The sequence below is a fragment of the Coffea arabica genome, chromosome 7e (assembly GCF_036785885.1).
Source record: "Coffea arabica cultivar ET-39 chromosome 7e, Coffea Arabica ET-39 HiFi, whole genome shotgun sequence".
Taxonomy (NCBI): Eukaryota; Viridiplantae; Streptophyta; class Magnoliopsida; order Gentianales; family Rubiaceae; genus Coffea; species Coffea arabica.
Genome location: NC_092323.1, coordinates 22,149,223 through 22,162,797, shown reverse-complemented (window position 1 = coordinate 22,162,797; position 13,575 = coordinate 22,149,223). Strand labels below are relative to the sequence as shown.

At 35.1% G+C, this 13,575-nt stretch overlaps 2 protein-coding genes across 2 annotated transcripts; both read left to right on the top strand.

The window, feature by feature from the left end:
* The first annotated feature begins 7,538 nt into the window (after positions 1–7,538).
* LOC140011303 (uncharacterized) lies at positions 7,539–8,108 on the top strand. The gene has a single exon (XM_072060093.1). It carries the CDS (start codon positions 7,539–7,541, stop codon positions 8,106–8,108), a length of 570 nt encoding a protein of 189 aa, XP_071916194.1.
* A 1,538-nt stretch (positions 8,109–9,646) lies between these two features.
* On the top strand, positions 9,647–10,012 carry LOC113700731 (uncharacterized). Its single transcript, XM_027221187.1, has one exon. It carries the CDS (start codon positions 9,647–9,649, stop codon positions 10,010–10,012), a length of 366 nt encoding a protein of 121 aa, XP_027076988.1.
* The last annotated feature ends 3,563 nt before the right edge of the window (positions 10,013–13,575 follow it).

Sequence of the window (13,575 nt, the reverse complement as noted above, 5' to 3'; positions counted from 1 at the left end):
TGACTTGGTACACTGCAGAAGCTATCTTTAGTTGATGAACTTGCTTGCCTAATTATCTTAACTTGTGGAACTTAAGATGTTTAACTTCATTTTATTTTTCTGTTTTCTATGTGGTAGGTACTTGTATTTTGACAGTGGTTCGTGATTAGTGGCTGATAAGGATCTCAACCATTGACTTGGGGAGTATTTCTTTCTTTTCTTTTCTACTTTTGTTTATTTCCTTCCCTACACATTGAGGACAATGTGTAATTTAAGTGTGGGGGGGAGAAATATGTGTGGTACTTGTGATTTTAGTTATTTTTGATATAATTCTTGTGCTTAAATTATGTTTCTTGTGGTTGCTGGCAGGGAGTTTTAGTCCACTTTTAAGGGGAGACTCTGTCAAAATTTTTTCAAAACCTTATACACATATATGTTATTAACTATAATAAATAAATAAAATGTTGTCACTTATCCTTTTAAAATAAATATATGCGGTTTTGATACTTCTTTTCTCATGAAATTTGGAAATGATTTTTATGTGATTATAATTTTTACATCTATAGGAAAGTATATCTAGTAAAGTGGAGAAAATTATGCCTACATTTTGTATATTTGATGAAAATTCTTCTTTTTATCTAATTTTATAAGATAAGAAATTAATATGGTTAATAAGTGTTATACTCTTCTCATGATTACTCTTAGAGGGAATTTTATTATATATATATATATTGAAAAAAAAAAGGGGTTATTCTACTCCAATGATTCTCATACCGAGTAACCGGGGGTTGACATCTACAAATGTCGACATTCGCGTAAAAAGGTACTTCAATTAAGAGTATGCAAAGCAACTTGAGTATGTGAAATGTTGAGTAACCGGGGATCTGCATCTAAAAATGTTGATCTTCGTGTCAAAAGGCATTTTTCACAACTTAAGTAATATTTAACCCTTAAAATATATAAAAATAATAATAATAATAATAAATAAATAAATAAAAAGTAAATTAAATCCCTCTTTAAGAAAAATAAGAAGTTGATCATGAGATTAGTTAGCATCTTTATTGACTATAGGAGTTGCTTGCTTGCGAAATTGGATAAAAATAAGAAGTTGAGTTGAATTGGTAAAATTATGGTATACTTGGCTCTTCTTTGCTTGATATTATGAGTACTTGAACTTAATGGAAAGATCACATAAGGGTTATTTACCTTGATTCAAGGAAATGGAGTTGAAATACTACATATGTTTATTTTCAATTTTTTTGGATCATTGATGGTTAGAATTTTATATTGCTTGAGGACAAGCAATGATTCAAGTGTGGGGGTATTTGATAAGAGTTTATTTTACGTATTTTTAAGTGCATTTTATTAGTTAATTTTGAGTTGATTATTTAGTTTTATAAATAAAATAAAGAGGTTTTTGGTAAAATTATATATTTTTGGTAAAAGTGGATAATATTGCATTTCTATTGATTTTAATGGTAAAAACTTCATTTTTATGCAGGAATGATGATTCAATCACCAAAGGATGTCAAATGAGGTAAAAAATAGAGATTTGGTGATGAATTCAAGTGGCAACAAGAAGAATGAAGTGAAAAACGTTCAAGTGAGGAAATGCAATACAAGTCAGTTTTGACACTCTTCAGTATTTTGACCATATCTGGAGCTACACTTATCGGATTGAGGTGATCTATATACCATTTTAAAGCTAAGAAAGAGACCTACAATTCGTATGAAGACATCGGAATCCATTTCTGCCATCTTCATGGGCAAAACGTTGGAATACAGAAGCTGCATTCTGTGGTCGGAAGTTAAAACAGAGGTTTGAACAGGTGACAGTATTTCGATTATATCTCAGGCTACAAAGCTCCGATTTGGATGATTCTTGAAGCATTGGAAAGCTAACTCAAAGGGCTACAACTTTTATGTTTTGCACAAAAGCTAGTTTGGCCTTTATCAATGAGAAAATCGCAGTTGAAATAAGGTCAGAGTGAAAACGCGAGTAGATAAAACGCGAGTTTTTGACGCGTTTTGTGTAGGCGCGTTTTATAGCCGAAATTCTGCAATTTGACTCAGCCAATTCTCTTGTGTTCATACCACTTTCCAGCTATAAGATGCAAGGGAATTCGGTGCACATGCTTCAGAAGACAAAAGGGCAAGAAAGGTGGCTTATTTTCAAGTCAAAAACATTGGTTATTGACAATTATAACAAAGTTAGATTTGGGGAATCAAAAGTTGAAATTTGACTTGGAAAAATAAGCCTTTGAGTGTTTTTTTATGCAGAGATATAGGGAGTGGTCTGGACATCCATTCGTAGCTTAGCTTCTTGCAGAAGAACATATTCTCTCTACCTAGGACTTGCAAGGGGCAATTGGGATTTCATCTTGTAATCATCTAAGTTCAAGACAAAGGAGATTTTTGGAAGGCTTCACCATATCTTGGCTAAGACTTTCTTTACTCTGTTTGTATTTGTAATTCATGATGATTTACATTAATGAAGTTATGAGTGTTTTATCATTCATGAGTAGCTAATTTTCTTTATCTAGGGAGTAGATGAAACTTATGGCCAAATGATATGAATTGATTGTTATTCATTCTTATTATATGTTGTATTAACTTGTCTACTTGTGTATGCTTGATTACTTGTTGTTGCTTGATCACCAATAGCAGGTTTATAGTTGTTTTTATTCATTAAGAAATGATAAAAATAATGGAATGACACAAGTAGAACTTGAGTTGTATATTCATGAGAATAGAAATACATTCAAGTGGATGAAATCTGCATTTCATGTGTGAATAAGAACAGATTTAGTATTTACCAAGAGATTAGGACAAACTAATCTGTTTTAACCCATTATTATCATGAGAATGTGATTTTGGTATTTCTGGAAATGAATCCTTGGTTAAACAAGAGCAGTAACAAGTGTTGAATTAATTCATTTTAGATCTTTTGTGTCATAAGTGGAATCTACATCCCTAGATCTTAATATTTAGTGAATTCTACTCCTATTGTGAAATTGCATTTATCTATTTAAGAATTTTTGTAGTTGAATTAAAATCTGAAGTTTCTGCTCAAATTAATTGTGAGTCTAAATAATAGAGTAAATTAGTATCTAATAATTGTTTTAAATTGCTCCTCGTGGGATCGACCCGATACACATCTCGTACTACAATTGCGACCTGTATACTTGCAGTCCAACGGGTGTAAATTCGGAATTAAACTTGCACTTAAAGTAAAAACCCGTCAGCAATAATAACTACAATATCTTCGTTCATAACCAACTATATGATTTAGTAATGTCGAGTCCGATAATTACACCATTTACAAAATATCCCTTCAAAAATAGAAGTGTGGGCCATGCCAGGCTTTTGATTGGGCTTTCCTATCCGACACCGTGACGACGTCGAAATTGAGAAAAAAATAAAAGTGCAATTGCTTGAAGTTAGCTTTGAAAATAAAATTCAACAACCAAACTTCAGTATTTGCCTGAAAAATCCCACTAATTAATTTATTTCAGACCAGAAGACGATGACGAAGATGATGATGAAGAGAAGAACTTCTTCTGCGGTAATTGTTTCCATTGCTCAGTCTGAAGAAGCAGCTGCTTCATTAGGTACACTGCTGCTCCTGCTAGTTGTACTACTTTTGCTTCATTTCTCTCTGCATGTAATAGATGCACTAGAAGCATTTGCAGGGGAATTTTAGAGGTCAATAATTGCTGTACAAAGTTATCCAATATTTGGACTTTCCTGAATGCAAACTTTTAGTTCTAGCAGAACTCAAGACTGCTTTCCGGACAAAAGAGAGGAAATTCTGTTTCTCTTACCTAGGATTTTGTTCTCATTCAAATATCAGTAGTTGTAATCTTTTAATTGGTGTGATTGATTTTCATAAGCAAGTTCCAGTTCTTATTCGGATTATAGTAATTTTTTCTTGAATTTTGATAAGGGTTGAAGTTTGTTGAAGATGTGCAAATTCTGACCAGCAGAGAAACATATTTCAATATCGCCTAAATTAGATAATTTGTTCATATGTGTGTGCGCGCTCTAATGAACATAAATGTGCACTTCAATAAATAAAAAAAAGGGTAAGCTACTATAACTTGCTTTAGAATGTCGATGACATTTCTCTTTATTGCTTCTTACCATCCGATTTATAATTGCAACTACATAAGCGCAATTTTGTGAATATGAATGCGCACTCCAGTGAATATAAATGTGCACAAGAGTTGCCCAAATTCGAATCCAAAATTAGACACTAATCACTTAATTATTAATGATTGCCTAAGTTGTTATTGCAATATGCATAGAAGAAAATTGCAACGATTTATCTATTAGAAAACAATTTTAAAATTTCTTATATTTTTCAGATCTATTTACAATTTTTCAAGTTCATTATATCTGTTAAATTGTATATCTGTAATGTGTAGTGTATGTTTAACCTAGCATTAAGACACTAATGTAAATCAAATCGTGTTGGACGATTTTCAACAATCTGTTAGTAAAATTATTTTTGTCAAAAAAATGATTTTTTAAGTTGTATACACAAAGTATTGGTTTTGTATTAAGAAAATATTTGTTCAATCTTGAATTCAACATTAGTAAGCACCACTTGAACAGTCAACCAAAAATTAATATTATCTTAAATTGATTCACTACTGTAACAAAAATAAAAAAAAATACTCTAATTTGTATGTGAAATACAAATTTTGTAAACCTAAAATGCTTCTTTGATCTCAAATCCACTGTGATTGGCATAATATATTTAAAAAATCAGTTAGTGATTATTATGAGATTTGTTTCTTGCAATTTTGTTATTTCAAAAATGTATAATTAGGAGCTAATATTCAGCCATCCACTTGAATTTTATTTGATCATTAATTTACATAATTAACAATTATAAGAAAAGTACTTGTATAAAAAGGACCCTAACTTGTATGTAAAGTGTCTCATTCTGTATAGGAAAAATGTTTATTTGGCCTTAAATTGAAGTCAAGTTATTCAATTGGTTACAATACATCAAAAAAAATTCCAATAATTTGATGTTTCATTGTCCTCGCATAAAAACCTTTTAGTGATTTCTCTATTTTACCCTTGCGTTTATCAAAAGTGCATATTGAGAAACATTAAAGTGCATATCAATATTGACTATAGTCCACATTGCTAATCAACTCAGAAAAAATTATTCTTTTCCAATATGTATCCTAGAGGATTTTTTTGGGTAAGTAAGAGGTCTTGAACCCAAAACCTCCTACGTACAATCCCTCCCCCTTACAATCCAATCCAACCCTCCCCATGTATCTTAGAGGTTGAATAAATTCAATTCGTCAATCACTATCTTTATTATGATACCATCTAAGAAAATTTATTTAATCACTAGTATATATTAATTAACGATTGTAAGAAAAGTACTTGTACTTGGATAAAAAGTAACCTAACTTTGTGAATATGAATGTGAGTAAATGACTTATAAGGCAAAAACAGCAAATTAACCCAAACAATTTCAAAGGAAATCGTCTCATTGTGTAGAGGAAGCTCTCTCTTGGTATAAGAGCTCACCTCCCTTTTGGTGGGAGTTCATCAATGTTTCAAACTTTTTCAAAATTTCCCACTAGGCACTAACCCGCACTTTTGCACAAAAATTTCACAAACATCACCACTACCAATCTGATCTGCACCAAATGCTAGTTTAAAGCAGCTCAACTACCGCACTCAGGGTTATTTAAGGAGGTCTCTCCAGAGGGAACAACAGACAACTTAAAAACAACACTTTATGGTAAGCTGAAAGCCAGGTAAATCTTGATTCACCTTTACTTTTCCTTGCTCCCTTTACTGAGGTAGTACATGTCTGGCCGTGTCTTTGTTTTTTCTATGCTCTTTGGATTCTTGTTGTGTAGTCACTCTTGACCTTGCTGTTTTCCTGGTTTCCTTTTAGTAAGGTAGTTTTTGTCCAGTAGTGTCTTTGTCTTCTGTTTTCGTATTTTTTGTTTCTCTTTGTTTCGTGTCTTAGTCTTTAACCTAATTGGAAGGTGAAAAGGCATAATTTCCTAAGTACGTAGAGGGAATACCCGTTAGCATCTTTGGTACATCAATGGAGGGAGATCTGACTGAGTTGTTACGATAATTCTCACTGGAGGGGAATGAGATATCTGGAGCTAAGCTGGAGCTTGAGGATCTTAATAGTAGGGTGAGAGATTGTGAAGGAAGTCTGATAGGAAGAATAATAGGAGAGAAAATTGCAAACTTTACGGGGGTGAAGAACTTTGTGACTGCAGCATGAGCATGGAGCTACCCCAGGAATCTGACAGTAATGGAGCTGGGACCGAACTTGTTCCAATTCAATATCCCCAACTTAGAAGAGAAAGAAAGAATAGTGATAGGAGGCCCTTGGATAATGGATAATCAAATCCTAGTGCTGAACAGATGGTCAGAAGGGATAGAAGATAACTATGGAGCTTGCACCTCTGTGGGTACAAATTTGGAATCTGCCAGTGCATTGGCTCTCCAAGGAGGTAGGGAGAAAGATAGGAGCAGTTTTTAAAGAAGTTAAAGAGGTCATTGTCCCTCAGGCAGGGGGAAAAGAGGGCAGACATTTGAAAATGCTAGCTCTTGTAGATTTGTCTAAACCCCTTCTCAGAGGAACATTGGTGCACGTAGCAGAGTCACTCAAATGGGTAGCTTTTAAGTATAAAAGATGCCCATATTTCTGTTATAGCTGCGGAATAGTAAGGCATGGGGAACATACGTGTAAAGAGCAAAGAACTACTTCAGGAAGCCTACTAGAGCACCAACATGGCCCTTGGTTGAGAGCAGGAAGTACCAGAAGTCGAACTAAGGATAGAATAGTGAGAGAGGAAATGGTGAAAGATAAGAGGTATTAGAAGTTTCAGAATGGGGAAATGGTTGAGAAGGAAAGGAATAGGATGCATTCTGGAGAGAAACTCCTGGAGACACTGAGGACCACAGGTCTAGGATCTAGAAGCAATCAGGATTTAATGAAATAGCAGGAGGATATAAGGGTAGGAAAAGATCAAAGTGGCCCTTCAAATAAGGTGGGAACTAGTGGTATGGAACGAGCTCTCAGAGATGACTTCCAGCCCTTGACTAAGGAAAAGCAGGACCTCTCTCTGATAGTACAGGACAAAGTTGAGGAGAATCTGACTCTAATAGAAGTGGAGGAAATGGAGGAGGACAGAGATATGAGTTCAAGATGGCTGGAGCAAGAAAATAGATTCAAGAGATACCAGTACTGGAGGCAGTATTGCAGGAGGAGCCCCATAGTAATGATAAGGTGCAGGGAGCCATTAAAAAGCAAGTTAAAAGGTCATACAAGAAGCTGAAGTCACCAATCAAAACAAGAAGGCCTCTGAAAGAGAGGAATGAACAGGAAACTAATCTTATAGGTAATGGGAAAAGGAAGATGCTGTTTTTTGATGAGGATATGGAGGAAGTACACCAACAAGAGTCAGTAGGCAAAAAAACTAAGCCACTTGAGTTAACTGGTATGGCAGGAATGACTGAGGTGGAGGTGGGTCCTTCCCTAATGGGGCCCCCCAAAGGAAATGAGAGCCTTGGTGTGGAATTGTCAAGGAGTGGGGAGCCCCTTGACAGTTTCCCATTTGAGGGTGAATAACCTCCTCTCTCCAAGCCTGATTTTCTTGAGTGAGACAAAGAATAGAAAACAGGTGCTTGATAGGATTGCTAGAGGTTTACATTTTGACAACAGTGCAGTGGTGGAAGCTATGCACAAGGCCAGAGGTAAGGCTATTTTTTGGAAAGAGAAAACACAAGTTCTGGAAGTTAACCTAACAGCCTTCATTATTGAAGTCAGAATAGAGGATACTGATAAGCAATGTGACTGGTGGTTTATAGGGGTTTATGCGAGCTGTAATGCTCAGATTAGGAAGGAGCAATGGAGAGTCTTGAGAGGTAAAAATAGATTGTGGGGTGACAGATTCATGATTGCAGGAGATTTCAACGACATAGTGTCTAATGAAGAAAAATGGGGAGGAACTCTCAGAGTGGAGAGAAGCTTAATGGAGTTTAAGAACTTTATAGATCAGAATAACTTGATAGCTATAAGCTTTGAGGGTCACCCATGGACTTGGAGTAACCATTGGGAGGATGAATGAGAAAAGGCAGAGATTAGATAGATGCTTGGCCAGCTATGAATGGGTTTAGACATGTGAAAAAGCAAGATGTCAACACATGGACACTTATGCTTCTGATCATAGCATACTGTTCTTAGACACTGATCCAGGGAAGGAGAAAAGGAAAAAAAAAGGTTCTATTTTGATAAAATATGGTTGCAAAAGGAAAGGGTTCAACAGGTAGTGGAGCAAGCTTGGCAGAGGGAAGAGCCTGGCTCATGTATGTTCAAAGTTACCAAAAAGATCAGAAACCGTAGAATAGAGCTACTGAAATGGAGAAACACCTTCCAAGTAAATTCTAAAAGAAAGATTGTGGAGCTAGGGAAGGAACTAGAGGCTGTGAGAGGCTCAAATGCTGCTAATAAGAAAGAGACTACGACTGAGCTCAAGAACTAGCTTAAGGAAGCCTATAAGGAAGAAGATAAATTCTGGTGCCAAAAAGCAAGGCTTGACTGGCTAAGAGAAGGAGATAAAAACACAAAGTACTTCCATGCCTATGTTAAGGGGAGAAGAACTAAGAATAGAATCAGGAAATTGCAAAGGGAGAATGGTTCATGGACTGAAAGTGAGGAGGAAGTAATATCAGAAATCTCTGACTTCTTTAGAGAGTTGTTTACAAGTGGAGGGAGGAATGATATGTCTGAGATCCTAGAGGGTATTCCCTACTCAATTACTCAGGAAATGAACACCAATCTAACTAAACCAGTTGAGGAAGAAGAAATCAAATCAGCTCTCTTTTCCATGTAGCCTGATAAAGCTCCAGGCCAGGATGGCATGTCCCCCTTATTTTTTCAAAGGTTCTAGAGCATTATCAAAGGGGATTTGATTCCAGCAATTCAATCTTTCTTTAGTTCAGGCTTCATGCTTAAATCTATTAATCATACTATTATTTTTCTAAACCCCAAAATCTTGAATCCAACTTGTTTGAAAAATTTTAGACCCATCAGCCTGTGCAGTGTGATCTACAAAACCATTTCCAAAGTTTTGGCCAATAGACTGAAACTAGTTCTGGGAAAGTGCATTAGTAGCATCCAATCTACTTTCATCCCAGACAAACAAATCTTAGATAATGTAATCTTAAGCCATGAGTACATGCATTACCTCAAAAATAAAAGGCAAGGAAAAAAAGGTTACATGGCAATCAAGTTAGACATGGCCAAAGCCTATGATAGAGTGGAGTGGCATTTTTTGCAGGCAATGATGCTGAAGATGGGCTTTTGTGTAAAATGGATTAACTGGATTATTAACTGCTTGAAAACAGTAACCTACTCTTTCAATTGCAATGGGGAAACTAAAGGATTTGTAACTCCAGAAAGGGAAATAAGACAGGGAGACCCATTATCTCCTTACTTATTCTTAATCTGATCAGAAGGTTTCTCCAACTTGTTGAGGAAAGTTGAAGAGAGGAATGACATAAAAGGTTTGAGGATCAGTAGGCAAGGACCTATCATCACACACCTTTCTTTGCAGACGACTCCCTCATTTTTTGTAAAGCTAACAAGCAGCAGACTACTGAAATCATGAAGATTCTCAAAACATATGAAAAGGCTTTAGGACAGTTGATCAACCTGGATAAGTCTTCTGTCTTTTTTAGTAAGAATATGTCTATGGAGCAAAGAAAAGAAGTGTGCAGCTCTCTGGGAGGAATGGTAGAGATGAAACAAGGCAAATATCTGGGACTGACTATGGTGATCTCTAGGACAAAGGATCAGATCTTTGGGTTCATCAAGGAAAACATAAGGAGAAAGCTTCAGGATTGGAGGAATAAGTTGCTAAGTACTGTAGGCAAGGAAGTGATGCTCAAGGCAGTATCAATGGCAATGCCTACTTATGCCATGTTGTTTTCAAACTGCCAAGGAAGCTGTGTAAAGACATTAGCTCACTGATGGCCAATTACTGGTGGGGAGAAACAAATGGCAAAAACAAATTGCATTGGGTATCTTGGAGGAAAATGTCAATGAAGAGGAATGCAGGAGGTCTGGGTTTCAAGGACACAGCAGCTTATAATAAAGCTTTGCTGGGTAAGCAGATTTGGAGAATAATCACCAAACCAAACCTCCTGATTAGCAAAGTGCTGAAAGCTAGATACTTCCCTAAGGACTCTATCTTAACATGCAAGACACACAAGAATGCATCCTGGATATGGCAAGGATTACTAGGAGCCAGATGCTTAATTGACAAAGGGATGATTAGAAAGATTGGCAACGAGAGAAGTACAAGCATCTGGGATCATAGATGGATTCCTGGATCTAGTTCTGGTAAGCCAACCTCCCTTAGACCTCAAAGTAGTGACTTGAAGATGGTGCATGAGTTAATCAGTCATCAAAGATGGAATAGAAACATCATCTTTAAGTATTTCAATCAAAGGGATGCTGAGAAGATCTTAAAGATCCCCTTAAGTTTGACTGGGAGAGAGGACAGCTACTATTGGCAACACAATGCAGGGGGGATATACACGGTCAACTCAGGCTATAAACTCCTTATGAAAGAGAGCACAGATGCTGAGAAGGAACAAGCAGAGGCAGCAAGTCCAAGTATCACAGAAGGAAGCCAGCAAGCTAGGCAAATGTGGAATACCTTATGGAAGCTCAACATCAAACATAAGATAAAAATTTTCATTTGGAAATGCATAACTGGTGAACTACCAGTGAGGAAGACAAGATTGGGAGATCCAGTGTGTAGAATCTGTGGGGAAGAGCAGGAAACAGTGGAACATTTACTTTTGAACTGTCAACACACACAGGAGGTATAGAAGGCTGCACCAATACAATGGGATGGTGCTGTAGACCAACAAGGAAATTTCAAACGTTGGTGGATCAGAGTTTCAGAGGCAAGAAAAAGGCCAAGTGGGATGGAGCATATTGGACTGACTGCAAGAATTTTATGGCAAGTGTGGAAAGAACGAAACAAAAAGGAATTTGAAAACAAAAGCAGCTGCTCACTAGCTAGGACAATTATTAAAGCTCATAAGGACTAGTTGGAACAAGAGGAAAGCATGAACACTAAGATCAGGTTAAGCACAGGAGAAACAACTTCCAACAATGTAGAACATCATCAGGGGCTTGAAGAAGAAGGTGCAATTGTTCTGGAGGTGGCAACAAAGAGTCAGTACGGTCAGGTCTCGCTGGGGATTGGAGTTACAGTTAGGAGGCATCCAAATACTCTGATGGCAGAATGGGCACTCAAAGAGAGAAACTTGGGAGATAAAACCATAAATGAAGCAGTGGCCATCAAGTTGTTTTGTGTAAAGCTTTAGAGCAGAAATGGAGTAGGATCACGATTCACTCTCAAAACCAAGAATTGATGAGACATATCAAGATCAGAAGCCCCTCCAACAGCAGTTTAGCTACCTTCATAGAAGACATACTTAACATACAGAAGCTGTTTCGCATGTGCTTGTTTTGCTTGGTTAGTGAAGAAAGTATAGAAAGAAGCAAAAGTTTAAGTTTTCATGCCTTAGGCATTATTGTGGATGAGGAATGGATTTTTCCTCAGTGCTATTGAGCACTAGATGTACAGACCTTTCGAGCCTTTGCTTGCACTTATAATTTCTCGTTACAATGAATGAAATGATTCTAACGTTTCGACAAAAAAAAAAGAAGAAGAATATGAATGTGCACTCCAATGAATATAAATGTGCACAAACGTTACCCAAATTCGAATCCAAAATTAGACACTAATCACTTAATTGTTAATGATTACCTGAGTTGTTATTGCAATATGCATAGAAGAAAGTTGCAACAATTTATTTATTAGAAGACAAATTTGAAATTTCTTATACTTTTCAGATCTATATACAATTTTTCAGATTCATTATATCTGTTAAATTGTATGTCTATATTTTGTAGTGCATGTTTAACCTACCATCAAAACATTAATGTAAATCAAATTGTATTGGATAATTTCCAACAATCTGTTAATAAAATTATTTATATCAAAAAAATGAATACCTAAGTTGTATATGTAAAGTATTGGTTTTGTATTAAGAAAAAAATTTGTTCAATCTTGAATTCAACATTAGTAAGCAGCATAAGCTAGACAAGTTAACTAAGATTAATATGAACTTAAATTGATTCACTACTGTTACAAAAATAATAAAAAAAAACTCTAATTTGTATGTGAAATACAAATTTTGTAAACCTAAAATGCTTCTTTGATCTCAAATCCACTGTGATTGGCATAATATATTTAAAAAATCAGTTAGTGATTATTATGAGATTTGTTTCTTGCAATTTTGTTATTTCAAAAATGTATAATTAGGATCTAATATTCAGCCATCCACTTGAATTTTATTTGATCATTAATTTACATAATTAACAATTATAAGAAAAGTACTTGTATAAAAAGGACCCTAACTTGTATGTAAAGTGTCTCATTCTGTATAGGAAAAATGTTTATTTGGCCTTAAATTGAAGTCAAGTTATTCAATTGGTTACAATACATCAAAAAAAATTCCAATAATTTGATGTTTCATTGTCCTCGCATAAAAACCTTTTAGTGATTTCTCTATTTTACCCTTGCGTTTATCAAAAGTGCATATTGAGAAACATTAAAGTGCATATCAATATTGACTATAGTCCACATTGCTAATCAACGAAGAAAAAATTATTCTCCTTTACCCAATCCAACCCTCCCTTGTGACTGGCAGAATAAATTTTAAAAATCAGTTAGTGATTATTATGAGATTTGTATCTTGCAAATTTGTTATTTCTAAATTGTATAAATAGGAGCTAATATTCAGCCATCCACTTGAATTTTATTTGATCATTAATTTACATAATTAACAATTGTAAGAAAAATACTTGCATAAAACAGGACCCTAACTTGTATGTAAAGTACCTCATTCTGTATAAGAAAAGTGTTTATTTCACCTTGAATTGAAGTTGGGTTATCCAATTGGTTACACTACATCAAAAAAAATCCAATAATTTGATGTTTCATTGCCCTCACATGAAAACCTTTTAGTGATTTCTCTATTTTACCCTTGTGTTTATCAAAAGTGCATATTAACAGACATTAAAGTGCATATCAATATTGACTACAGTCCACATTGCTAATCAACGAACAAAAAATTATTCTCCTTTACCCAATCCAACCCTCCCTTATGTATCTTAGAGGTTGAATAAATTCAATTCGTCAATTACTAGCTTTATTATGATACCATCTAAGAAATTTTATTTAATCACCTGTATACATTAATTAACGACGGTAAAAAAAGTACTTTTTATTTGTACTTGGATATAAAGTACGCGAACTTGTATGCAGAAAACCACAATCTGTATTGGAAAAATGTTTATTTAGCCTCAAATTGAAGTAGAGTTATTCAATTAGTTGTGCTACATTAAAAAAATTGTACTATTGCGATATATCATTGTCCTTACTTGGGTTTATCAAAGTGCACATGACTAATCAATGAAGGAAAAAAATAATTCTCTTTTAATATATAAGG

Excerpts from the sequence above, each read along its gene's own strand:
- LOC140011303 (XM_072060093.1), top strand. The coding sequence starts at position 7,539 with ATGAGAGCCTTGGTGTGGAATTGTCAAGGAGTGGGGAGCCCCTTGACA.
- LOC113700731 (XM_027221187.1), top strand. The coding sequence starts at position 9,647 with ATGAAGATTCTCAAAACATATGAAAAGGCTTTAGGACAGTTGATCAAC.